The 27177-nt window shown below is 32.0% G+C and overlaps 6 protein-coding genes across 6 annotated transcripts; 3 read left to right on the top strand and 3 right to left on the bottom strand.

The window, feature by feature from the left end:
• The first annotated feature begins 3098 nt into the window (after positions 1-3098).
• On the top strand, positions 3099-4084 carry Tsp_09721 (conserved hypothetical protein). The gene is made up of 3 exons (XM_003374349.1): positions 3099-3120; positions 3610-3761; positions 3950-4084. The coding sequence occupies exons 1-3, from the start codon at positions 3099-3101 to the stop codon at positions 4082-4084; spliced, it is 309 nt and encodes a 102-aa protein (XP_003374397.1).
• Positions 4085-5362: 1278 nt separating this feature from the next.
• On the bottom strand, positions 5363-8835 carry Tsp_09722 (sodium:neurotransmitter symporter family protein). Its single transcript, XM_003374348.1, has 17 exons — positions 8720-8835; positions 8499-8633; positions 8158-8221; positions 8020-8077; positions 7865-7906; positions 7784-7828; positions 7467-7692; positions 7306-7396; positions 7071-7205; positions 6798-6901; positions 6561-6724; positions 6455-6525; positions 6215-6352; positions 6027-6132; positions 5940-5969; positions 5580-5794; positions 5363-5542 (listed from the first exon to the last, which is right to left on the bottom strand). Exons 1-17 carry the CDS (start codon positions 8833-8835, stop codon positions 5363-5365), a joined length of 1920 nt encoding a protein of 639 aa, XP_003374396.1.
• Positions 8836-9715: 880 nt separating this feature from the next.
• Positions 9716-10272, bottom strand: Tsp_09723 (hypothetical protein). Its single transcript, XM_003374347.1, has 2 exons — positions 10173-10272; positions 9716-9924 (listed from the first exon to the last, which is right to left on the bottom strand). The coding sequence occupies exons 1-2, from the start codon at positions 10270-10272 to the stop codon at positions 9716-9718; spliced, it is 309 nt and encodes a 102-aa protein (XP_003374395.1).
• A 4070-nt stretch (positions 10273-14342) lies between these two features.
• On the top strand, positions 14343-14911 carry Tsp_09724 (conserved hypothetical protein). Its single transcript, XM_003374346.1, has 2 exons — positions 14343-14494; positions 14761-14911. The coding sequence occupies exons 1-2, from the start codon at positions 14343-14345 to the stop codon at positions 14909-14911; spliced, it is 303 nt and encodes a 100-aa protein (XP_003374394.1).
• Positions 14912-21532: 6621 nt separating this feature from the next.
• On the top strand, positions 21533-23304 carry Tsp_09725 (putative von Willebrand factor type A domain protein). Its single transcript, XM_003374345.1, has 4 exons — positions 21533-21574; positions 21677-21734; positions 22008-22583; positions 22742-23304. Exons 1-4 carry the CDS (start codon positions 21533-21535, stop codon positions 23302-23304), a joined length of 1239 nt encoding a protein of 412 aa, XP_003374393.1.
• Positions 23305-23643: 339 nt separating this feature from the next.
• On the bottom strand, positions 23644-26852 carry Tsp_09726 (cleavage stimulation factor subunit). Its single transcript, XM_003374344.1, has 3 exons — positions 26682-26852; positions 25680-25804; positions 23644-24877 (listed from the first exon to the last, which is right to left on the bottom strand). The coding sequence occupies exons 1-3, from the start codon at positions 26850-26852 to the stop codon at positions 23644-23646; spliced, it is 1530 nt and encodes a 509-aa protein (XP_003374392.1).
• Between the last annotated feature and the right edge of the window lie 325 nt (positions 26853-27177).

Genomic DNA, 27177 nt, shown 5'->3' with positions numbered 1-27177 from the left:
CACACACATTATTATTATTATTATTATTATTATTCTGTTGATCAATTGGAAAACTTTTCACAGGACAAAAAGTAAAAATAATTTCTTATCATACATACGTACACGATTTTATTCTTCATATTCTTTCTGTTCATAGATTTTTCAGTAAAAAATATTATTCTCGATTAAAATATTCCATTTTTTTAAAAAAATACAACATACTTTCTTACATTTGGGATTTTTTTAAATTTATTTCTTCTGAATTTACAATGAAAATATAAGCAATCAGTTGTCTTGAAATAATAAAGTCAGTGAAAGTGAAAAAGTTGCGCATGTTTGCGCAATTTATAAAATGCCTAAAAATCCCATTTCATTTCTTTTTACTGAACACTAAACAAACTGAAATATTAAATAATAAAATAAATAATAACACATATTAAAATTTCAAATAATAAACATTTGGAAATACAATTCGGTTGATTAACTTTTCCATCAAATATGCAAATCTTGCCACGAACATTTAAAAGTGAATTATTGTTTGATTTCAATTATTTTTATTAAAAATAATGTCATTTTATCAATAAAAAAATAAAAATTATTTCTTATTTATCTATGCAATGTGTATAAAAATATACAAGCATACATGCAATAATAATGACAATTTATTTTATCCGTTGATAATAACCAAGCAAAATAAGCTTTCTGTTTTTGGACTCACATGCTAGTTTATCAAACATTTGTACCACTGTTCCACTATATTAACGGGTTTTTTAATTTAGCACATTAGACGCTTCTTACATTGTACCCGGTGCACAATGAATGATTCGTATTATTTGCATTGATGAAATGGAAATGAACCTGAACATTGATTGTAAAGCTATAACAGAATAATGCAAATGTTGAAAATATTGAATTATAAAAAATCTTAATGAATAAGAAAAGTATTTATGAAAGGTAAAAATAGATCAATTTCAGAATGAATTTTGCATTTCAAATATTTGCTATAAGTTAAGCATAAACAAATTAGAGAAACAGAAAAAATAAGATTCGAATACTTCTATCCGATGTGATCTATTGGCAGTGAAACAGGTGGAGGAGATTTTAAAATGATAATATTTTCATTTATTAAATAATCGACTGCAAATGTGGAAAACGTGCGACTGTGATTGTGAAAATTCATATTTCCATCCATAAGCAAACTATAGATAAAATCTGTTGAAAAAAATTAATTCAAGCTTTTGTTTGCTGCATTTCATCAGTAATTGATTTAGAATTATTAAAAACTGTCAGTTTTTTTGATGCTATTTGGTGTTAATTAAGTAATTTTTACTGAGCATGATGCGAAGCTGCATTTGCAACTGAAACTATGCAAAGCCTGTAGTTGCAAACAAAGTGCAAAGTTTTTCCTCTTCTCTTCCACAAAGGTTTCAAAATTAAAACTTATTGAAAAACCATTTTCATCAATTAAATATTCTATAATTAATAATCAAGCATTAGAAATCCTCTAGCAAAAGGAAGAATTTCTTAGTTGCATTTGTTGAAATGGTCATCGTTAAACAATCAATGGCTCAATCAATTTGAACAATTCATTTGCACTTGTTTGCAAAGAATAATTTTAGGGAATTACCAGTAATTTTATCATTAAGAAATAATAAAATCTATGCATTTCTGGTTTTACCGTTTGCTGACTGTTTGATGAACTTTTCAAATGTTGCTTGATTTCTTGAAGCTTTTTCGTTTCAGTAACTCTCTTTATTTTTCCCATGGTCAATGATGGATGAGATGTTTCTTTCTTGATCACTTTGGTTTCGCTCATATCGGCGCTGATCTTTTCCATCGTGACAGGATGGTGTTTTTCTTTGTTACAATTCAATGTCTACCAGTGATACGTTCGCACATAATTATTTATTTACTTGTGCATGAAAATCTTGGTTAATGCTTAAAAAATGATAAAATGATAATGAAAAAATTTGAAATCACTTTTATAAATTATGATTATCCATTGGCAGAATACCGTAAGAAAAATAGGTGAAATTTCAGCAAATTTAAAAGATTTTTGGAATGTTAAAAAATAAAAATTACGACTATTGCTGGTTGAACATTTGCAGAGATCACATTTAAACCAGTGAATTTGAGATGCATTACCTAAGCAATGCATTTTACAAAGCATTCGACATTTTTCTGATGACGAAAGATTCATTTTATTTCAAATTTGCAGCTTTACTTTAAAGTGCCAAGAATATTTTCCATAAATATAATGGTGTAAAAATGTTCAGATTCCTGATTTTAAGGCTATTTTCGTAAGCTAAGATGGAATTTCGTTCGTCACATTTATGATAATTTGCACAGTATTTGCAAACAAATGTTATAAAAACAATTAAAAGTATATAATTTTATTGGAAAATAACATGATAGAAAAATTATTATTCAAGGTTTTGCTTTATTTTTATAAAGTATAATAATATGTCGATCTTATTTCATCTACTTTTGCAAATTGCGATAATATCTACTACATGTATTGAGGCATGTTTCGAACAACGCCGGAGAGTTATTTAAATTTATTTGAACTATGCGTTGATTATTGTTGCGCTTACACAAATGCTCTGCCAAAACGATTAAGCCATATCTTAAGCCTTTTTATTATGACGTCGATGCTGCACTAAGTAAACATTAATTTCAATACTTTCTATTTAGCAAATCAAGTGGAAATTACTGCATTCGAAAAACTTGAAACATAAAGTAAATTAAGCATAAATTTCCGGTGCTGACGATGCAATAAAAAAAAATAAACACTTCTATTTCATGCTGAAATACTGGCAACGGGGATGATTGAAACTTTTAACACTTCATGAATTAATTCACTGTACTAATTAGAGAACAGCTTTCCATTTTGCATATTTCAAGTAAATATGTGAGGTGAAAAATTAAATCATCAAGTAAGTATACAACTGTGACCATTGAATAAATAATACTCATTAGCTCATAATTAGTGTAATCAAATTCGTAATAATTCTGTTAATTTCAAAGATGAGCTGTTCTAAATACAAAACATTGTTCCTTGAAATTAACATGATAAATTACCTTTGTTCAAAAGTTTCAGATGGAATAACCGAATAACAATGGCTGAACAAGAGGAAGATGGTTGAAGTAGCCTGGTGGAAAAGAGACTAATTTCCGTCGCTTAGTAACGCAAAATGAAAGCGACGCTGTCACTGAAGAAAGGTGAGACTCTACTTAGCTTGAAATTGTTTGCTGTGTCACATGTTTTCATGGTTTCAAATGATTGAATTAACCGCATGCATTTGAACCGATTTATCAGTTACCAACGAACAGCATTAATATCATCGAGCGTTCTCTCTGCTTGCTGGACTCACTGAACAATACAAATTATAAATAAATAAATATATATATATATATAAGCTGTAACACTACTTTGACGAAAATAACAGCCAATTACAAGCTGGCATTTGAAATTCTTATGAACAACTAATATTACATGTAATATTTTACAAAAAAATTAGTACTTTGAAATAAAACATAAGTGCTTTTTTATGTTCAAAAACAAATAATCAAAAATTATTCATTAAACATGATTAGCCTAGTGGAGAAATTATGTGATTCATTTTTCAGCTATAACATATATAGAAGAGATACACTGGAGAACAAGTCAAGATTTGTCTTGCTTTGATTTTTTTAAGCTAAAAATTGAAGAGGCTAATTGCTGTTTGAGTTATGGAAATGAGAATATGCGCACGAACGACAAAGAAGAAAAAAGCAACAACGTATGTTGAAAATTTCTTTTTCGCATCATTAGCCAATATCCAGGAAATTCATCACAGATCCACCATCGACAAGTAACACTAAATGACTACTTCTAAAAATGAATTTGGTATGCTGTTTTTAATTAAAACAAGCTTATCTAAAAGTGAATCGAGCATTTTTTTCAATATAAATATAACATGTTGTACAGATGATTGAAAATTTCTGCAACCCTCTTGTAATGCTCAGGCTTCAAGATGAGAACATCAACTCAATAGCCTATTTGGTATACCTCAAGTATGATCGGTTCGACAAGATTTATCAAAAATTTCAAAAAAAAAAGTAAAAAGTAATAATCACTTCATACATTACGTCCATAAACGCTTCAACATACCGACTATAATAAATATTTCTTGCTTAGATGTCCTCCTCATGATTCTGCAATTACGAAAACGTAAAAAATTCAAATTGAAACAATTGAAACACCTATTTTTAAACAAAGTAAAAAATTATTATTATTATCTCGTATAAAAAATAAAACAAAAATACCTGCATATCAAATTAAAAAATATTTTGATCGCTGATTCAAAAGCAAAATGCCATATAATGATGATGAAGCTTGAATGTAAAAACTGAAAAATGTAAAATAAGTAAAAAAAAACAAAATGTTCAAAACCACCATTATATTTATATTAACACTGACTACTAAAAAGCAAGTTAAAAAGTTGATCAACAACAACAACTTCTTACAACCAGTAAGCGTTTGGTAATCGAAAATGCTACAAGTTTAGCACTCTTTGCTATAGAAAATTTATGAGCAATTCACTCGCATTTAATAAACTAAAGTAACACTAAGCATCTATTTAACACGCTATATACTCTTACTTAGCGAAACTTCAAGCTTTAGGGAAGCTGAAACGCAGAACGGCTAAATCATCATCTGGCAATCATGTGACGATGAAATAAAGCTAAGTTATTCATTCATTCGTTCCCACTTTAACTTTTCTCCTCTAGCTAAGCTATCTTTGAAACGGTAAGTTTAATTTAATATCCTGAAATTGGAAACACAGCACTGTAATTAATAATAATAATAATAATAATCTGGAACAATAAATGCTTTAGCTTTTTTTTGGTGGAAGAAAAAAAATTATTCAAATAAAACATTTTCTAACATAACTTACAACAGAAAATTCAAATGCAAAGAAAGCTTCACTCCTCTAAATGGTCGTCTATTGAACTGGTCTACTTCTACTGGATTTAGTACTGTTGATGACGTTGAATAGTAAGCAAGAAAAAAAAAGTAAAATACAAAAACAGCTTGCCACAATTGTTGACCATTTTGAGAAGACCATCTTCTTCTAATCGAATTCTAAATTTAATATACCAAATATTTTACTTACTTTCGCATAACATTGTAGTTTTTAAAAGCTGAGTAAAATCAGTTGCACTTCTTAATGAATAACTAACTTCCGAACTTAAGCAACAACACTACATTTGCAAATGGAAATGAATTTGAAAAGCATTTTCAAAAATATATACTAAAGTTTGTCTGCCGACATATGTTACACATTTTGTCGTAGTTTTTTCACGCATGCGGTAGTAAATTTTTGACAAAAGTCCATTATCAAATTTTCGAAACTCTCGTTTGTTGACGATCTGAATAAATATCGTTGAACTGTTCCGGTTCGGCTAGCGGGGCATGTGGAAGCAAAACGTAGCCTGGTGCCGTCGAAGAATATCTCGGTACTGATACCACTTTCGGCACTTCATAGCGTATTGGAGAGAGGATAGTATATTTGAATTTCTGCAAAATTATCAATTTTCATCTACAATGAACAAACCGTTTCAACGGTGAACAAATAACAATTACCTCCCAAAGGGTAAATCCTGGGCCGTGTATGCAAGTTTTCACTGTGCAATACAGCATACCTATAATGATCGGTAACAATATTACCGTACTCACAGACCATCCAACTAATTCCATCCAAGGGCTGGCTTGATTGTCTTTCAAAATGTCTCGAAAATTGTAATTCCACATTTTGATAACAATAATAAACTAAAAAAACAAACAATATAATAGTGTTGTCGACTGTTGGTGAAAAAATTAAACTTCTTGCATACTATAGGAACTGCAGGAAGAATGTAAAGCAGCTCAAAAAATGGAAAAAGTAAAAATTTGCTTGGTTTATTGCTGATCAAACGACTGGTATCTCTGGCAAGAAGATGAGCACCTGTAAATTTTGTAATTCACACTTAAAAATTACAATTCCATTTGAAAAAAGATAAACAAGTACAGTAAAGCCATGCAACTGCGAACAGTTCGAATGCTAGCAGAGTCCACGGGCATAGCAGATCGATGAACTTCATCATCAATTGAGAAGCGTAAAATCCAGCCTAAAGAGAAATCGTGAAACAAACGAACGGATATTTCAAATGAACTACTGTTTGTAAATTATTGTGCAGATGGATCACTTACTTGGCTAGCATAACCAAGAGAAGCGACAAATCCAATGCAGCATGTGGCAAAGGAAATGCCAAAGCGAGGAAAAAATTTTGAAGCCGAATCACCAATTGCATCTTCGATACTGGTTTGAACGTTCAACATGAGGATGTACTATATAATGAAAATGATTCAGTGTCGAAAAGATGCGCTTATTTTTTTTGGAAAATTTTTCACCAGTATATTCAGGAATAGAAATAAAAATAGCATAAGCACTAATGTCGACCATAATTGCGGTTGATCGAAGTGACTAGCGGATGCCAACAGGTTCAAAATTTGAGAGAATCCTGCATAACAGCAGAGCTATTTATATTTGCATTACGCGAATGATAAAAATTTTTGTGCACATGCGCATTATTACCATCCGTCAATACAACACTGGAGGGTATGCTGAATTTTGATTTGAAAATTCCAAGCATCGCAGAAAGAGTGACAAAGCCAAGAGCTGACAGAGCCGTATGGATGACAATAATCAATAATCCGTCACTGAAATAAATATGCATGTGCATAATGTATGCATAAAAACATCGAATGCGCAAGTTGTGGGGGATAATTTTACCCGAATACGTTGTTATTGCGCTTGTTGAACGAACCGAGAGTAATATAGGCGCCGAAACAAAGTCCAGTTCCGTACAAGCTTTGGGCAAAAGCTTGAACCCAAGTCTAAAATGTAACATTGTCAAATTAAATTGTCATTGATAAAAAAAATATTCTTGCATTAAAAAAGTCTCATTAAATATACACGATAAATAAGATTGGTATTTTCGTTGAAAAGTCATTCATAAATAAACAGCTAAATTAGTGATTTCAAGATCATACGTTTACCACTTACTTCCACTTTCAACAGCGCGTTCCAGTCAGTTTCGAAAACATCTTGAAGAAGATGATTCGCTCCGTTGGAGCTCAACGATTTCACCAATAACGTCAGCAACAATAAAAGTGGTATGATAAAAGTGAAGTAGCACACCTGAAAAATTGAATCAATTTACGAGAGAATTTTCAAATATGCAAAAATAAATGCTCACTTTTCCTAACCACTTTACTCCAAGAAATAGCGCGAGAAAAACCAAAAGCCAAGTGCCGGCTATTCCAGAAATAAGCATCCATTGTAAATCGCCAGATTCTTCAATGCGTGTTGTAACGTTCAAAACGCTCAAGCTAAATTAAAAACCAGTTGAAATTTGCAATTAAATGTGGAAAAAATTAGAAAAAGCAGATAAATAGATACTCGAAAAATTCCTTGACGTTGTTCAACGATGTCTGGCCTGAATTATTAATGGCTAAATTGTCAACACAAGGGACGGTGCTCCATTCAGAAGAGCACAATGCCCAAGGGGGATTCGCTTCTTCAATGTTGGTGAACAAATGTACAAGAAAAGATAAAATGTAGCTGACGTAAGATGCAAGCAGAGAACTGATGACAAGCGAATACAAAATAAACGCACTGCCAACACCTGAAAATGAAAAGCTTTCCAACAACTAGTGAAAAAGTTACATTAAATGAACAAATAAAAATAAATCACGATATCAACATAAACTATATACTTAGAACATCGTTAGAAATAAGAAGCACTATTGAACGTTGAAGTTCTAAATGATACTTTTATTTTTCACTTTTTAAGCTACTTCTTCCATTCGTTAAGGTATCAACAGCGAACTTAAACACAGCTGCAATAAAAATAATAAAAAACCGCTCCCATTAAGAGGAAAATTGTAAAGATTTCAAAACGACATTTTAAAACCAATAAAACAAAACTAGTCAACAAGTTTACAACAATCACTAGTCGACAAAAATAAGCTTATTTTAAGCTTTTCAAAGATATCATCATAGGGCCATTTCTTTAAATTTCATTGCAACTATTTAAATATTTCCTAAATTATAAATGAGCATACTTTTAAAATTGCCCGGCACTTTTTACACGTATTGGGCGTATACGCGTCAAAACTTGAGCTAAATATAACGCGAATTTATTTGCACTAAATCTCAATAAAAAGCAATATACACTACTAGAGAAAACCAGCATTTGATGAATCTTGAGAAGAAAATGTGTTCAACATCACGCATGCATACTTACATTGAAAAAACTTGTTGCATCAATTCTATCTGAGCAAAACTATAGCAATATTTAAGTGAATTAAAAGGCCATTTGAAAGTACAGAAGCAAAACGTGATAAATGAGTATGAAAAAATTAAAATTTCAATTTCAGCCATTTTGAGAGAAAGAGCAGAATTTGCACAGTGGAACAAGAATACAAATACCTGCAAGCAAGGGGCATATGTTGAACAGCGATTTCGGCGGAGCGCTGGCACACTGTTGACCAATGCTCAGTTCCATCATAATCAACGGCAGACAACAGAATAGCAAAGAAACCAAATAAGCAATTGCGAATGCACCTTGAAATGAATAATAATTTTCGAAAAAGTGTCGTTTTGGTCAAGTGATACAAATAAATTCACCTCCTCCATTTTCAATGAACAACTTCGGCAACGACAGTAGACTCGACTGGGAAAAGACGTATGCAAAACAGGTAATAACAAAGTCGCCTTTGTAGCTCCACAAATCTCGCCATTCTTCGATGATAAAAGCCGACGACATTCTGTTTTCAGTATTCAATTTCGACGGTTCGTTTGCAATTCTAACGCTGCTAGTGATTTTTCAACTTGAAAAATCCACTCTGAAATAGATGGAATATAGCAACTTGAAAAATCAGTATAAAAAATAGCATGAAACGCGTGAAGCACGTTGAATAATAGCGCGAGCTGAATATGAAAAAAAAATATAAATATTCATTGTACATATATGCACGCACGTATGTATGAGCTGTTGTTACTGTGTCAGACAGATCGAGTGTACAATTGAATGGTCACGTGTCCAAAGGTGGTATATTTAACGTTGAACTTTGAACGCTGGCAACATCTGGCATCCGATATAATAAGATTTGGTCCATGATAAGCGGAAAAGATGTTCGAATGTGATTGGAAAAGAATATAAATAAGTGGATAAATAGCGAACCGCACAATTTACACGACCAATCGACCAACAAGCCAGTCTGTTTGTTGCTTTGAATTGCTGCTAATTTCAACTTGAAAATACCGATGAAAAAACTTGAAGAGATAATGTTACAAATGGAACAATGCCAAAATTATGTGAAACAAAGAAAAATCCACGATAGAAATTATAAAATAAAAGTTGTTCATACAATAGCTGAGATGTGTACAGACAGGAGAGAGAGAGGGGGGAGGGGGCAAAATTTGTCACAAATAAAGAACACAAAATTGTGCATTGTGTAATGTGTGATAATGGGAGTTGAAAATTTTTGAAATTGATTACACGCCCTGCTGAGAAGTTCAGTTTGCATCAAAAAATCTTTTGATAATAAAAACTGGTCCGTTTTATAAATTGGCTTGTACTATTGGCTGGCAAAAGAGGAGAGGGAACAAAAATAGCAAAGCTGGACGCTGTTGAATTTTTCCTTTCACTGGCACAAAAGAAGCTCTGCAAAGATGACGAGTGCCAATCGAAGCCGACAAGCCCGCAATACGTGCGTGATAGCCTGCCCGACTGCCCGCATGGCCATTGAAATGCCCAACGAATAAAACGTGCCGTTAGCAAATCTGCAAACAATTAAAACAACATTCGACCGCATCGGTCGATTCCACTGGACGATAAAGCCACGGGGGGAACCTGAAAAGCCAAAAATGCAACTCATTAAATATAGACCAATTTGGATTGGAAAGAAACAAAAGCAAACGACAAAAACAAAAGTCAATCAAATTGAATCATTCGTTCTTAATCGAAATCATCATCATCATCAAAACTGGATTTATTATAATAAAATTTAGTGTCAATTTATTACTTCTCAACATTAAAACAGAAAATTAGGATAGATGAGAAAGAGAAAGAGAGAGCAATTTCAGCCTGTTGTGCTTGACCATTGACGTAATAGTCAAGTTCAAACATTCCACTTGCAGAAAGTCGATAACGCTTGCAGTAATAATGGAAAAATAATCGCTCACGCGCACACACATGCATACTAACAGTGAAGCTAAATTGAAATCTGCCAACTGGGATATGTATTTATAAATGTTTGCCGCCTTCGACAGCTGTAACGTTCAACGTTACACAGACTGCATGCAAAGATACAAAATTACTCACGATTCTGAAACAAACCGATCTGCTCTTCGAACTCGGTAGGAAACTTTCCTTGAAAGCATATGTAGAAAAATATCTGAAAGCAAAGTCCAATTTGGAAAATATGATGAAGAAAAATTTACCTACCTTTTCAACAGCATTGTGCTGCAAAAGGAAAAAGACGCAACAGTGGCGCTTGTTTGTGAAAATCAGACCATTGTTGTTTGTGTTGGCATTCGGTCTTAAAATATGCATTTCAACAATTGTTCACAATTATGAAGTGAAAATTTTCCATTGCAAAATATTATAATATATATATATATAGATGGATATATAGCTATGAAGCTACTATGCACAAATGTCAAGCAAATCTTTCAAGACGACATTCATGGACATATGCGCACCAGTGGTGGTGGTGGTGGTGGTGGTGATGTAGTGCAGCACACAATGAAGAGAAAGCTCTTCGAAGAATGAAACCTGCTTCATTATTCGATTTTCAAATGACCAAAGGGGTAAATGGGTTCTGGTTTGAATTTCAAGATAAATCTTTCCCTTCAGTGGAAAGGTCGTTCAAGTTGTTTTCATGTTCAATCATAACAATATTTCATCATCTAAATATTATGAATGCAAAAAGTATATATATACTTTTTTTTAAAAAAAGTATGCTTCTCTAAAATGTGAATACAAATCTTACAGGATATAAAATCACTTGCAAGCATGAAATAATTTATCAAATCCATCATGCGGCAATTTTCTTTCTTCATCAAAAATCTACAACATTAAATTTATAAAATAATTTGTGTGTGGCTGAAGAGAACATTTTGAATGGTTGAATAAGAATTCGCTTCAAATGAAAAGCTTTAACACAATAAAAATGAAAAAACACTATCAATTTCAAGTGCAGTTTCGATTAACAGTGACCCATTTCATGCGTAAATGATTCAATGACACGCAAGCACTTGTTAATTTCTTCGAATAAATAAATACATTATTCACACTTTGCTCATGCATTTATACGCTGGCATTTTATTTTCACTGGACATTTCATTTCAGTGTGAAAATAATCATTTAATATTTTTCTACTGAATAATCTATTCATCTATTTCAAATCAACTCATATTTTACAGTAGAAAATATAAACTCTAAATCATTTTTGCTAGAAATAATAATAATAAAAAAGCAACAGCATCTCATCAATGAAAATGATATTTAAAAAAATAAAATAATAAATAGGCTAGTGAAAGGAAAATAGAATCAACAGATTGATATTTTCAAAATTTCATCCGATCCACTATCATCACGTAACAGCAGCTAATAACTGTGGTATAAAGAACAAACAAATCGCGAAAATATGAACTTTTTGAAAATGGATCGATCAGAAAAATGGAACATTTCTTTCACTTACCATTTGCAAATTATTTGCTTTACACTTCTTGAAATACATTTTTTTAAAATTACAAAATATGAAAATTCCATTTTTCTGCAGACTTTTTGATACAAGCTAGCAAAATGGCTTTCAGAAAATATGAGCAAAATTTAGCAGCATGTAAATCTGTTTGCACTTGTGGGACAAACAAAACAGTTTTCCATTTATGCACGTTGGGATGATAAGACAATCAATCAGATAAAAGACTATCGAAAAAGAATTAGGTCACAGGCTAGACGGGCAAAGCGTTTGGTAGGCTAGAAAATCAAATCATCGAGCAGTAAAATTATAAGCTGCATATTAAAATGTAAATCCGACTTTGCTACAGCTCACAACTGGCCCATGCACTGCCAGGGCGGCTTTCTGCGATGATCAAGCATATTATTAAAACAGGCCTGTTGCCTTGGCAATGATTGTGCTAGTTAGCCGACAAGTTTAAGCCGTCTGCTTGAAATGTTTTGCTTCAAAAGCAACAAACTTTAAAATTCATTTTTCTGTTAAATACAAACAATTCCAATAGCACGAACAAACATCTTTCTCACCAGCTAAAATTATTACAATGGGCATCATTTGCATAAGTATGTTTGAAATGAAAACTGACAATCAATCAACTGAAGGCAAAATTTATAACATTAATGTGCTAACGGAATGAAAAAGTTATAGATTGAAATAGTAGTGGTAATGAAATGGAAAGTGAAAAATATGAGAGGAGAGGGGTATGTTTTTTTTGTTTTGATCACTGGATGTCACAAGTTGTTGAATCGACCAAGCCGATCTCAGCTGCCATCAGCAGTCTCCTCTTTTATTTTCCTCCTAGCTCGAGACACAGATGACAGACAGAGACAGCTTATTCGATTAGCAAAGGAAGTTAACGAGCCAGGGAAAATTATTTACACCACCGGTCTAGCCTGGAAAACGCATAACGCACGTGACCACTTTCAAATATTATTGACTTTGCAAAATGATTTCCAACTCAAGCAATAGACAAAACAGTACATCTTCAATGTTGGTGCTGTTTTTGCCTAAGAATATGCTGATAACTGAAATTTCAAAATATATATATATATATAAAATTATCCTTCACTGTTACAGTGTCGCTAAATCATGATTCTTTTTCGAAAAATTATTTATGAAAAATTTTCTTTCAAGAGTAAATTTCCACTTACAAAATACCAGTTTTAATATTTCTACAAATACACAGTATATTAGAAAAAGTGTCATTTATATTAGAAAATTGAATGAAACAAGTCTCTTTTTTTCCTCCCTTTCATCAATTATAAGCAAATACAGTAAGTCATTTCAAGTTTCTCATGAAAGTTCATCTTTTTAATAAACCAAAATTCACCGCTGGCATTTATATTTCACTGCAATTGATATTTGATGGAAAAAATGAAGAAAATCGAATGATCAATATTTGGATTGTTGTTGAATAATGGAAATTTTTAATTTCACATTGAAATCAACACTGAAAAACTGTACAAGTTGAACGAATCATTCAATACTGTAATTGTTGATGCTGGCAGCAAAAGTAGCCAAAATGAAATTTGTACTATGGAAGAAAAAAAAGAAGCTTGCCATTAGGTTATTATTAAAATTCAAAGCAGCAAATATTAAATTCGATCTTTATTTGTCAAATTGTGCCCGTTGCATCCTATACTTGTTACGTATTGTTGGATTCGAGCAAAAACAGACCATTACAAAGCAATAGAATAAATATCGACCTTAAATTGTTAAAATGTTGGCAAAAACTGCTTCCATTGTTGATCATCTAGTCAAACATAATAACTTAAATAGGAAAAATTGACAAATGATGCTGATTTGGAAAAGTGATTTATTTTTAGCTAACTATTTCATTCGGAAATCTACGAAGTTTGCAAAGTATAAAAATGAAAAATCAATCACCAACATATATAATGATCAATGTACAATATTTTTTAAAAAAATCACCATTTTTCGAAGCTGCAAGCAACAACAAAATACTGACAATTATACTAAGTTACTCAATTTCACTTAAATTTGAAAACAAATTGAATAAGATTAATCAGATAAACGAACATTTTATTCAATGTGGCCTTAAGTTGAAATTGTTCAAATGAAAAAAACAAATTAAATCGATCATTTTTGCCGTTTAAGAAGGAATATGAAATAACAAAATGCTATTTTTAACTCTATAAAATAATTCAACGTGCATTTATTTCAATCATTCGATATGTTATTTCAAACAAGCAATCAGAAATTTGACAATGTATAGTATATAGACAAGTAGAAGAGTTGAACAACCAAGATGCCGACATTCTTTCATTTAAAAGTTCCTCATGCATAATATAATTTAATATACTGTTTAATTTGTGATAATTAAATAAATTTTATCTACAAAAATCTAGCGGTTAGTATGAATGCAATTAATATAAATTGCCATCTATTTGAGAGAAGTATTTCATTGATCAGAACTGATATTGCCGTAATTAAAACATCGTATTCATTTATTTGATGTGATTTTAATGAATATTATTTTCCGTGATAAAGGGTAAAATGTAAAATTATAATGTGTGCACTAAGGGAATATTTTGTTTCGACAACAACTCTGAGGTTCAAAATGGAGACAAATTTTACAAAAATTTCTAATCAAGAAACTGGAAAACATAGTTACAGTATAAAAATTCTACTCCTACTAAATCACCGGATCGGTGTCCTCATGTAATTCCAATACATTGAATATTTACATTAGAAAACAAGGAAAGAAATTCATAACTTACCATTGAAAAGAGATACTTCTGCTTAAACAGTGTGAATTTATTATCGAATGGGGCTGTCGACATTATTTGCTTGTTGTCACCATTTGATTTCATAAATATCCACCGTCATTTGTAATAGAAATTGCAGCTAACCTTTTAACATTAACAGCTGGCACCCAATTACCGTGAAATAATTGGCGTTGGTTAATTATTAACTTTCGTCTCCAGAATACAGATCGAAATCCCACTTGTCAATACACTGGACAGGCAGAAGCAAAAGCAAAACAAGCGTAAACATGGTCAAGTGCCATTATTGAACAATTTTCAGATTCCGAATTACAGGCATTTCGTTTTCTGCAAACAAAATGATTCCGATTAGCCGAGTTGGTCGAGTGATTAGAAATTGAAACTGCTCCTCAATTTTCAGCAGTTTCTAAAAAGTCATCAAAAGAAAATTCATGCAAAACGAATAATTTCTCTCCAAACAATAAATATAGCTGCTCCAGTGTTACATAAAGCAACTCTGCTGCTCGCTTTCTCAAAACAGTCGTGCATTTTTATTTGTGAGCATGTAAACAGTGAAATAAAAATTGTTCGCTTATAAATGATTTCATCGCGCTGTTTAGTCTTTATTGAATTATAAAAATTGAACCTGAATCACAGACAACAAACGCAGCATTAATCGATAAAGTTGCCCTATGAACGATACTTCCAGAAAGCGGATATATGTGCAAAAGGACGTGAAATAAGATACTGAGAAATGAGACACCATGCAAATTGACAGGCAGGCAGGCAAACTTGGGCTGACCACTGATCATCATTTGCCACTACCCGGTGGGTCGCTTGTCTTGTTGCACAAGGTGACAACAAATGACATGATTACGTTGAATAATAACATTTATGAAAATGTTCTTAAATTTTAACAAAACCTACAAACAATTTCCCATTCGAGAAAGCAATTTTTGAATAGAAGAAATGCGTTTAATTCATGGTAAAATAGAGAAAAAAAATAAAATACAACCAATACCAGAGTAGACGATTTTTGTTTAAATAAACAATTGAACCATTACCACTTCGAACAGGTTAAATGAAAATCATCAAGTAAAAGTTATGAAAGTATGAAATCATAGCGGTGAACTTACCAAACGTCAAATGGTGTAGCAAAACTAGAAGCTTAGTGAAAACTGGTCTTTGAATATTGATAGACAAAAGAATGCAGATGAAGCCGGGTGAACGTGCCTGATGCAGTTATCATTACAGGTCGCATATTGTCGTCGGGATGGAAAATCGTTTCAATGCACTTTATTCTGGTTGATGTTAGAAAAAAAATTCTTAGAAAATGTCAAGAATTTGAATAAAAAACCGTATTCGTTGCTGAGATCTCTTATTGCAGGCAAGTCATCATCAAACAGAACACAGTTCTTTCAAAAAGCTTCCATCGATCCGTGGCTAAATTAAATCGACAGACTGAATTAAGGGCATCATATTCAACGATGGATGAAAGCCCATAGTGAACAATATCTTTTCGTGCAGCTCATCAACACTGACGTCAACATGTACAAATAAGTCTCATACAGGTCAATTGTCCATCAATATATTCCATTCACTGGGCCACTCATTGGATGGAGAAAAATTTTTCAGATCTGTTGACAAGCCGACAAAATCAATACAAACACAGCTAATACAATATTCGTAAAGAGGAAGATGTGCCAACAACTCTCTTCCTTCAGCTAACAAAAGATAAAGTTCTGGATAACCCAGAAGAGAGTACAAAAAAAATTATAGTTCAAAATGTGAAAAGTAATTAAAATAGCAAAAACATGCCATACAAGAGCTGTCAGTCTTTGTAAATATAATCTGTTCATTTTGGCCAAGCATCTGACCTTGTCAGAAATTGCTTCTTCCGATGTCACTCAATAACGGCTAAGCAGAAAAACAACAATAGCCTGGAACCTTCTCACACGACCTTACTGTAAGCAAAATTTGCAAAGCGTACACAGCAACAATTGGCAGTGAATTTTTGATGCACTTCAAAATACACCCACTTATTTAACTGATTTCCGCAACTCTACAAGCATCCGTGTCCATGACCAAGCAGCAGAGCATAGGACAAAAATTTATACTGTGCTACAGATAGAAAAGGGGAAAAAATATTTTTGACAAACTTAATCGCGTGTCCATATTGTTAATTATTTTTTGAATAAACTGCCGTTTGATACGTTACATTCATAGGTAATTGGTGATTTACACTTTCGATGTAGCAGTTATTATTTCAAATTACTTTTACTAGTTGAATGCTAAATATTTTAGTCACAATGTAAAATTATATTTCTCATAGGCAATTTTTTACTGTCCTGTTATGTGAAACGTCTGCAATGCTTTCTGATTGCATCGCATGATGATGAAAAGCAAAATTTGTGAATAATAAATTATTTTATGTTTCTTGTTATTTATTTTTCGGTATTTATTATGCATCAAATTTATAATTACAATAAATTAAAATTCAACATGCAGTAAAACATTACATATTATTGAACTGCACACGTACAAGACAGAAACATTAGTATATTTTTAAAATGGGGGAAAAAAACCGATTTACCAAAAATTCTTAGTCTTGAATCAAATGCTTCATCATAACTGTGACAACGTAATTAACAACGTCGACCGATACAATTGGCAGAAAATGGAAAAGCAAAATTATCAGATAATGCGGCGTTGCTTTAGCTGAAATTGTTAATAACTGATAATGGGGAGATATAACGCGCACTATTTAAGGGCGCGAAAATATAGTAAAACCGGTTTTGGATTTACAAAACATTCAACTCCAGTCAAAACAATCTTTGTTGATTATTTTGTCTAATCAGTTTAGTTTTGTCTGAATTTTATTTAAATAAGGAATTCAAATTTCTGACACCTTTTTATTCACTTGAAATTTGAAAAAAAATTGCTTTTTATAAATTTAACATTAGCATTAACATTAACATTTTATTAAACATATTCAATTACCATTAGAAAAACGGCAGAAAATACATGGAAGAATGAGTTGGTGGATTTTATTTGATAGATAACTGTACTCATTTAATGATCACCACAAGAGATGAATGATAAAAATTGCTACATGTCGAACATCTGCTTCACTGCCAGCTGCCGATACGTAAACAGTCCGTTCGAATTATAATTCACTCGCACACGTTAAGAGCAGATCTTTTGATTAATAGGCTTAAATTCAACATTTATACGATAAATAAATTAAATTTCAAACGCGAAAATATTTCATTTTCATTTCAATTAGTGAAGAAAATTCGGTGATCTTTTTCGAATCAGCAAAAGTGCATTTCAATAGTTTTTTATGAAATTTTAAATTGTATTTTATTAAAAATATTTAAATTTCAAACGATTATGCTGAAAGCTGTGGCTTTTACGACTGTTACGAAATGTACTGTAAAATTTCAAAAATTTTACACTACACTATTTGAAACAAATTTTTCAACAGGATACTGTAAAATTATTTCACAATTGAAAAACAAAATTTGTTGTCATGTATAAATTTCATAATTTTGACATTGAAATAAGAGTACTGTGAAACATTTTACAGTATATATTTCATTCAAATTCAACTTTACAAATTAAGCGTACACTCTTTCATACTGTATTCGTCGTATAGTTTTGTACAGTTGCTATCCACGTTAAATTAATATTGAAAGTTGCTTGGTTTTCTTAAATTCAATGACAAAGAAGCAGTTTATAAATTCAGATTTGTTAGTCAAAAAAAATAATTTATGTTTATGAATTAAAGGCATTTGATGATAAAGAAAAATTAACCACCAACGTCATGTTTTCAAACAAAATTTCAAAATTTATAAATAAATGCATAATGAATGAATAAAAATGAACGATGTTCAAAAATTTTCACAATGCAGTTTTTCTATTAGACGTATTAACTAAAATTTTCTTGTTAATTTCATTTTCGCAGCATGCGACAAATATTCAGATCTATTCAGCATGAATTAATACCATCCGCTTGTGTCATTCATTTATCATATCTTTTAGCAAATTACGTTAAAGCTGCCTGCATTATTACAATGTGACAATGGTAGAGCAGTTTATTTAATGATTTTTCCGTTGTCTAATGAAAATTATTTGCATTAGAAATAAAATCATTAAAAGTAAAAAAGTGACAGACATTCCAATTAAATAAATAGCAATTAATATGGATTTTAAAAATGTCAATAGAAGCTCGGAGATATTATTTTTAGAAGCCTATAGTATTTTGAAAAGTAATCAATTTTTTAAACTGATTTTAATCATTTGTGTTAACGTTAATTTGAAATTGTTTAACGCTGACGCTTTAAAATTCTCATTTCTCATTTTGAAACTTGATGCTTCATATTTCCACTATGATTAATAATTGAATTATTCTATTAATAAAAATTTTCCAAATTTACAATTTTACCACAAAAATGAAAACAGTCTCTATATAATTTTAAATGTTTTACCACATTCACTCTATTACATCCGATGTTCAAAACATAATTGCTTTAGATGAATCAGTTCATTTATACAAAGTCAAAACAATTTATAAAATTTTCTCAATTTTTTTGTTGTTGTTCGGTTGATTCTAGCTGCTTCCACTTTTTTATAGGTTCACACATATCAGCTAACGTGAAAATGCAAATAAAATATTGGGGTCCAGTCGGACCCCTTTTGGTACAAGTCGTGTGCAAAAGTGTTTTAGTAATCGTAGGGTTAATAGTGAAAAAAGTAGTTTGTGATCAGCTTGCTGATTTTGATTACTGAAATAAAATAGTTATTATTATTATTATTATGCATAATTATGTGATAAATTGTAAAACAGAGTATTTTTTCAATGCTAAGTTGATTGAGTAAACTTCGCAATTGCTAAGCTGCATCGGTGAAGAATATCACGAAATTTTGCAGATAAGATGATGCAGATTTAAACTAGTTTAATTTTTCTTAGCTCTTTCTTCATGAACTAGTCGAACCGTTTTAACCGACTTTTAAATAGTCCAACTTGACCTTATTCACAGTTTTCAAATATTTGTCAAATTTGATAAGAAAATGCCATTTTCATAAAGAATAATTTGCTGATTCAATTCAAGAGCACTTGGCATTTGCATTAATTTTTCGCATTCGAAATTTCCCTACTACACTGTTGGATATGTTTCATTAAGTTTATTTTTGTAAATTTCCGCATCAAGCGTGTGCACAAGTTTTCCCCAGTTGATGATGTAAGCAAACGGAATTTTTTGCTTTTCTCTTCCTTCATCATAAATTAATCGATTGATTTTTTGAAATATTAAAAAATAGTAAAGCTTTTTTGATGTATTATTTAAGTAAATTTCAAATTAATTTACTTACAGTACGCATTAGCTTTTTTGTTTTAAATAAAAATTACCATGCATAAATCATACGTTAATTAATGAATAATCAAGTTTGAATCGGTTGTAAATGAATTGAATTTGAATTGTAGAACAACAAATGCGGAAACTTTTAAATATAAATACTTTTCATTTATAAAAATTTATTATTTCTGTATAATTTCTACTTTATTTGACGAGTGCTTTTGAAGTTATCAGCTTCTGCTCACAGTCATTAACTTTCTACAATTAATTGTAAAACAATGCCCTGATATTTAATAAAAAAAATAAAGCATATCTCCATTTACTTTCGCTTTTCAAAATTTTAAATTTGCAACACAAAAGCGTGTGGACGTGTACCTACAGTAAACATTACAAAACTACTGAAAACAATATTGTAAACAACTGATAATCTATTTCAACGTATTCAGTGTAAAATCTATGATTCAAGTAAAAGGTTTATCACTGATGCAGAGATTGGAAAAGTTGGAAAGAGAAATAAAATCCGCCCACAAAATTACTCCACTGTTTGCAACATTTGTGCAATGAATAAATAAATTCAGGTTCATTTGCGCAAATTTTTTTTATCGTAACAATTGTACTAGTTTTTTGCACTTTTTCGAGGAGAACAATAAAAGTGTAATCGCCAGCGGTAGCTTTTGAAGGTTCTGGGGCTGCAGTGGGCAGTTGCTGTGAAGAGTCCAATAAATCACAAACGACGAACACGTTGTTCAGGCTAGTCTTGGACACACGGCCTTGGGGATTTTCTCAAATTCTGCACGCTTCTGCTTTCTTGTCAAAGGTACAGTTTCATCCGTGGAGATGGAATTATTTTTCATCGCTTTCAAGTTTTCATTTTCCTCAAATAAGAGAAGCAATCTTGGAAAAAAGATTGTGCTTCAACAATTTTCTATTGTTCGACTGTCAGAAATTAAGATCAAAATTGTGATTTAATATTACGCGACTTCTGGCGTCATTAAAACATCAGTAATAGTGGCAACAAAACAATTATATCTATTGTAACGAAGAATTCAATTTTCTCAGATTAAATAGAAATGTTCAGCCTTGAAACGCACATTGCCATCACACCCAACGCTCCACGGCAGGTGTTCTTTTATTCTACTTCTATTTTTGAAGCATTGTCATTTTGGAAAATTATCATACCTCTCATCTGCACTGCTTTCACTGTTGTTCAAACAGAAAAAAAACATTCAAATTAACTTCAACATATTTACCCTAAATTTCAAATTGTTTTTCAAACTGGTAAGCAATTTTTTGCCCTTTGTCCACTTTTCAACGGCTAATTTATGTCCATTTTGACAGATGACTGCAACACTTCACTACACTTTTATTTTTTGTTTGTTTAAGATTAACTTCTACCAAGTAAACATTGTTGTCCAATAGTGACTGTTTTTTTAGTTGGAAAAATAAAAACATGTTATTTTTCAAATTAATCATTTTTGACTTTCAATCAATCTTGTGTATTTAATCTGATAATATAATTCAGTAAAATTGACTGGATGTTGTAGTGTTGTAACAATCTGCAACTCGAGACTGCTGCTGTTATAAGCAAAAATAACTTCTTCGAAATTGGATATCAAATGAAACATTTCATTTCAGACATGGAATACAGTTCAAGAAATCTACTGTTAGCCTTTGTAAGCGTAAGCATGACTTTTGCAATATTTTTTTAAATTATGTTTTGTATAATTTTTGAAATTAAATTGTCATTGTGTTGTGACTAATTAAGATGTGAATTTTTTAAGATGTTTATACTCCAACTGCACACGATCACTGCCTTTGAACCGGACGACTTTCCATTTGGTGAGTACTTTCAAAACATAAATACAGTACTCCTTTACTGTTTATAAATAAAACTTGAATATATTTGTAAATATTTTTCAAAAATATCAAAACTATTAAATTACACAAAAATATATACTTGAAAATTGATTCATCAATACGATTCTTCGCTTAAATATATTTAATAGATTCCACAGTTTTAATCCACATATATTCAACATTTGGAATTATTCCAAGGCAATGAAAACAAAATTCAAACTTTACACCACTGTATAAATTATTATTAGATTTCAGAGAATGGACAAAACTGTCGAGATGCGAAAGTGGATCTTGTATTAGTGTTGGACAGTTCCGGAAGCGTGGAGCGCACATTTGAAAATTACAAAGCGGTCGCCAGACATATTGTCCAACTGCTGCCGATCGGATATGACCGAACATTGATGTCCATTTTGCAATATAGCAAAGACGCGCATGTTTTGTTACCATTTTCTGCTGACCAACGTCCAGAACAGCTGAACGAAATTGTCGAACAAATACAATTTCTCGGTTCTATTACCGCTACAGCCGAAGCGGTACAGATGGGCTTGGCTCAATTTGGATGCGGGACGCGTTCAGATGCGAGCAAAGTATTCATTTTGATCACAGACGGCAATTCCAACAACAAATGGCCGGATGTTGTCAACGCAGCCAACGCTCTGCAAAGCTCCGGCGCTACCGTGGCCGTTGTAGCATTCGGTGATTCAATCTACTGGCCAGAGATCGACCTTTACGCAGGAAGCAGTACCAATGCCTACACAGAGCAGAATGTCGAACATTTATACGGTTTGTTAATGGATCTAACCGGACGTGTATGTGAAGAACAACCCACAGGTTTGATCGTGTAGTGAGCAAAAAAATTATAATAATGCAAAACCACCGACCGCTTGCCGCTTTCGCATCCACTGCCACGCGCTCCACTTGCTTGAGCATAGTTTTCCATCCTTTTCATGGTTGAATTAAAATTACCATAATTTAAAACTTTTCCATAGAACACTGTAGCCAACAAGCTGACATAGTTATTGTCGTGGACAGTTCCCAAAGTGTTGAAGAACAATTTGAACAATACAAAGCAGAAGCATTACAGTTTGTGCGTTCATTAGACGTGGGCATCAATTCGACCCTGTGCAGCATCGTTCAGTATGGTCGACATGCTACAGTCATTCTGCCATTCTCTGAGCACCAAAGCAAAGAAATCATAATTGCTTCGTTGCAGAATTTGAAACATCTCGGTGGAACTACACACACAGCTGACGCGATTCAACTCGCTCTTCATCAATTAAAACTCAACGGACGCCGTGGAAGCAAAAAGCTTTTCCTTCTAATGACAGACGGTAACTCTGCAGACAGTTGGGATACAGTTTTACTAACATCTGATCACTTACATGCATCCGTCGATCAGCTGACGATCGTTGCATTCGGTTCTAATCTCGGATACAATGAATTGCAAGCTTATGGAAAACAAACAGCAACCGTACTTTACAGCAAAGATACAGGAACGTTGTATTCGCAAATGGCCGAACATCTGCAATGCGAGCGCTTTCAATTGCTATAATGTTCACTGTCATACGGAAAAAGAGACAGACGCGCACTGCAAACTTTACAAAAAAATACAAACAACAAAATTTTCTGCAACAAAAAGCAAATTTTCATTATTATCCTCTATGCCATCATAATTGCAAATAATTCAACTACAATGACTGATTTTAAATGATTCATATACTGCCAATATTACAAGCACTGAACGATTTACAACTACAATGTACTATCTAAACTAATAAAACTTAAACAAAAGATATAAAAACACATAAATAAACGAAAAGATATTTCAGTTCAAGCATGTAAGTTTTTTATGCATATTCATTGATGAACGAAATATTTAAAATTATAGAATTTAATCAGTAGAGGTTTTACTTAACCAAAATCTAGCTCGAAAATCATCACTACAAGAAACGAACGCTGCCTGTGTCGGTGAATGTGCAAATCCTCTCACAGGAGCCGTATGACCCAACGCTAGTAGTCTTTTTCGTTCGCCAGTCCGAGAATCCCAAGAACAAAGACTGTTGGAATGTTCCTCTGGATAAAGGACGTAGTCTTCGTTGTGATTGAACACTGCTTGAATGCGATGCCTTTCGAGACCAGTCGAACTGGCACCAGTGTAGATGATTAAGCATCGATTGGCTCTCAGTTCCCACAACTTTACCACACCATCTCGACCGCTGGTCAACAAATATTTTCCATTTCGACTGAATTTTACTGAACATACTTGAGAGCCATCATGAGCATTAGCAAACGTGTTGGTGCAACGACACGACACTCCATCCCATATTTTCACTGAACCATCTTTTGAAGAGGATGCATAACAACGACCAGTATCTAAATACTGAACATCGGTAATTGCATCCAAATGCTGATCAGCAGGAACTGGAGATACGAAACAGCTTGATGTGTCAACCACATACATTCGAAGAACTGGATTGTCCGTGCCAACAATGAGGTGTTCACCCAATGGATGAAAGGCCAATGCCCGGACTGGAGCCACTTCTAAGATTGTCTTACAGGCTCGTTTCGCTGAAGCTTTAGAAAAATCAAAAAACTTAACGGTACAATCTTTCGAACCAGACGCAAGTAAATATTCGTTTGAATGAAATGATAAACATTTCACTTCGTCAATATGATCGTATAACGTACGAATAACTGGGTGCGTATCAGCCCCTGCAAACTCCGGCTCTGAGTCGAACGGAGAATAATCTCTGTTCAACGCGCGCTCAACGTCCATTATTTTAATCGAAGCATCAGCACTTCCAGTCGCAATCAAAGTCCCTTCAATATTGAAAGCACATGCGCGGCATACGTCTTTATGAGCTGTTATAAAAATCGTCTCATAGAGACATAATTCAGGCGAAGTTGCGGTGGTATCAGCGTCGGTAGCTAAATTCAAACATGAAATATTGCGTTCCCTAATTTCTGAATCGTCCCTAACATACGATTCCTGGGCTATTATATCAGCTTTCACAATTTCAAACAGCTTTTCCGACGGACCACAACACCGCCCTTCGTTGACTGTTTTTCTCAAAGTCGACGCTAATTGTATATATCCATCGTACATCAACTGAGAAATAATCAGTCTGTACATTTGCTGATATATATGACTGACTGGAGGTTCTAAAAATTAAATCAAAACGTTAAATTTAAAAAAATCATTAAAAATTTAATATTTTTGAAGTATTCCAACAAATATATACTACATAAACATGAATATCATAAATTCCTACTGTATATTGCTGACCTCAAATAAGATTCAAGGTTTACGGCGTATGATTTTTGAAACATATAAAAAAACAACAGGTATTAGTGGCATTTAAGTCAAATGGCAAAGCAATTATTAACAAGTGGAGAACGTATCGATTCACCAGCAAACTACCAACATACTTGGTATAATAAATTTCCTATTCAAAGAAATATTTTGAACAGAAGAATTCATCACAGTCAAAACTACATCTTAAGAGAAGATAGTTCATCATTGAAATAGAAATATAAGTTAATGTCATCATTAAATTTACAGATTACAGAAAATAATACTCATCTGACAATAAAAACAAGTTAAAATAAACTAATAAAAAGTACTACTTGAATAACATTACACAACTCGAAATAAAGTGAACTGCACTTGTAAAAATGTTCACAAATGATGAATAGAAATAATTTACAACAGAAAAAACGAAAATATGATTTTTATCTATCCGTTAAAACAAAACTTATTCTACACAAAAAAATCAATTATACACTAAAATGGTCAGAATAATCAAAAACAATATGATATATACCATTAAAAAACTAGTTTGGCTAGCATTTAAGAAAGTACGACCGGTTATGCTTCACCATTTTCAACTCAGATTTTGATTCATTTTTGATTAAAAAAAATCTTACCTGATGACATAATTCAATTTGTAAAAGGAACAGCCAAACAAATACGTCAGCGTCACAACAACCAAATTAAGACAAGTATAGTCAGGTATGCTCGTACTTATCATATTTACTTTACAGATAACATACTGTAGTAGTAACATAAATTTTATTCTAATTTCAAAAGAGATTATATAAAATAATTTTAATAAATGTTGTATAAAATATATTTTAAGAAAAAATATTAATAGCTGACTTAAGTTAGTTTAGTAAGAATTTAGATATGAAAAGCTGTATATTTGTGTTAACAGTTTGATAAACTAAATAAATTAATAATTGCATGTATTTTTCGTTTATTAATTAAAACTTTTGATTTTTAATATAATTTAAGTAACTCTTAAAATTAATAAATGACCATGACCCATTTATTATGCACAACAAACCTTTTAATCACATAAATAAAATTTATACAGTTTTTCATTTGGCGTTGTTGTCGTTGTGAAGCGTGAAATGGATAGACCGAAGCGTGAAAAAAAAGTTGATCAAGCGCGTGTATCAGCCCTGCAAAAGTTAGCAGAAGCAAAACAGAAAGGGGAAAAACATCATTTAGAGGTGAGACTGTTGACTGTTAAAATTTTCTGACAGGTTATTCGCTAGACTTCATTATTATGTAATTGATTAGTCATTCGTATACAGTGTATAGTTGTATTTTTAATAAATTATTTTTTATTGTGATGTATATTTATGTAAGTGCTTCACAGTATAGCACGTAAAGTTAGACTGCTAATGATGTTATCTTTTACTTTCTTAAAGTGACATCTCTTGCCTTTCTAGGCGCTAATAAGAATAATTCTAAGAAATAATTCATTTCCTTATCAGAGAAATTACGTTTAAAAAGCCAAATTTAACAATACTTTAGTTAACATTTTCCGTTGCTTCACTGACAATATAATGAGTTTTGTATATTTAATTATTATAGAATTTGTTGCGTTAAAACAAAAATATGAATAATTATCATGCATTTACTTTAGACAGCAGAAACTCATGAAGATATATTTGAGGAAGTTGATGAGAAAGAATACCAAGAACGCAAGCGTCAGCGCCAAAATAATTATTGGATTGATGATGGTAATCCTTTTTTAACATTATAGTATATGCATGGTGTATATTAAAATTTTCAGCATCATCTCTGTCCATTTTCTAAATTTAATTTCCATCTACACGTACATTCACGTAATTGAGAAATGCTGTCGCCAGACTTTTTGAAAGCTGGGGTGCTGATCATAAAATCTGGAATTTGCATTTCGGAATGAGTTTATATGTTTAATAAATGAACGGCTGCATTTTTATTAAAAATGATTCTTTCAACTGAAATTGAAATGTAAGCATGAAAATTCTGTTTCACTTTTTTGTATTTTTGACTAATCAGTACTTGATCAAGTTATCAAATCTTAACTGTTGAAATACCATTGGTCATGAGGAATCTAAGCCAAGAAAGCTTATGAACTTATTGAATGCTTTG

Source organism: Trichinella spiralis (genome assembly GCF_000181795.1).
Source record: "Trichinella spiralis strain ISS 195 chromosome Unknown Scfld6, whole genome shotgun sequence".
Taxonomy (NCBI): Eukaryota; Metazoa; Nematoda; class Enoplea; order Trichinellida; family Trichinellidae; genus Trichinella; species Trichinella spiralis.
This window is presented reverse-complemented; position numbering and strand designations above follow the sequence as displayed.

Coding starts and splice junctions, on each gene's coding strand:
- Tsp_09722 (XM_003374348.1), bottom strand. CDS start 8,835: ATGTCGTCGGCTTTTATCATCGAAGAATGGCGAGATTTGTGGAGCTAC. Junction 7,829..7,864: donor TACCTTAACGAATGGAAGAA/GTAGCTTAAAAA, acceptor AGTATCATTTAG/AACTTCAACGTTCAATAGTG. Junction 6,353..6,454: donor CGCAATTATGGTCGACATTA/GTGCTTATGCTA, acceptor TTCATTATATAG/TACATCCTCATGTTGAACGT.
- Tsp_09724 (XM_003374346.1), top strand. CDS start 14,343: ATGTGTGCACTAAGGGAATATTTTGTTTCGACAACAACTCTGAGGTTC. Junction 14,495..14,760: donor CACCGGATCGGTGTCCTCAT/GTAATTCCAATA, acceptor TTTCGTCTCCAG/AATACAGATCGAAATCCCAC.
- Tsp_09725 (XM_003374345.1), top strand. CDS start 21,533: ATGGAATACAGTTCAAGAAATCTACTGTTAGCCTTTGTAAGC. Junction 21,575..21,676: donor TACTGTTAGCCTTTGTAAGC/GTAAGCATGACT, acceptor GAATTTTTTAAG/ATGTTTATACTCCAACTGCA. Junction 21,735..22,007: donor ACCGGACGACTTTCCATTTG/GTGAGTACTTTC, acceptor ATTAGATTTCAG/AGAATGGACAAAACTGTCGA.
- Tsp_09726 (XM_003374344.1), bottom strand. CDS start 26,852: ATGGACAGAGATGATGCTGAAAATTTTAATATACACCATGCATATACT. Junction 25,805..26,681: donor ATGAGTTTCTGCTGTCTAAA/GTAAATGCATGA, acceptor TTACTACTACAG/TATGTTATCTGTAAAGTAAA. Junction 24,878..25,679: donor AAATTGAATTATGTCATCAG/GTAAGATTTTTT, acceptor GCAAATGTACAG/ACTGATTATTTCTCAGTTGA.
- Tsp_09721 (XM_003374349.1), top strand. CDS start 3,099: ATGGCTGAACAAGAGGAAGATG. Junction 3,121..3,609: donor GGCTGAACAAGAGGAAGATG/GTTGAAGTAGCC, acceptor TTCATTTTTCAG/CTATAACATATATAGAAGAG. Junction 3,762..3,949: donor AAGAAGAAAAAAGCAACAAC/GTATGTTGAAAA, acceptor CATGTTGTACAG/ATGATTGAAAATTTCTGCAA.
- Tsp_09723 (XM_003374347.1), bottom strand. CDS start 10,272: ATGCATGTGTGTGCGCGTGAGCGATTATTTTTCCATTATTACTGCAAG. Junction 9,925..10,172: donor ACTTGACTATTACGTCAATG/GTCAAGCACAAC, acceptor TTGGCTTTTCAG/GTTCCCCCCGTGGCTTTATC.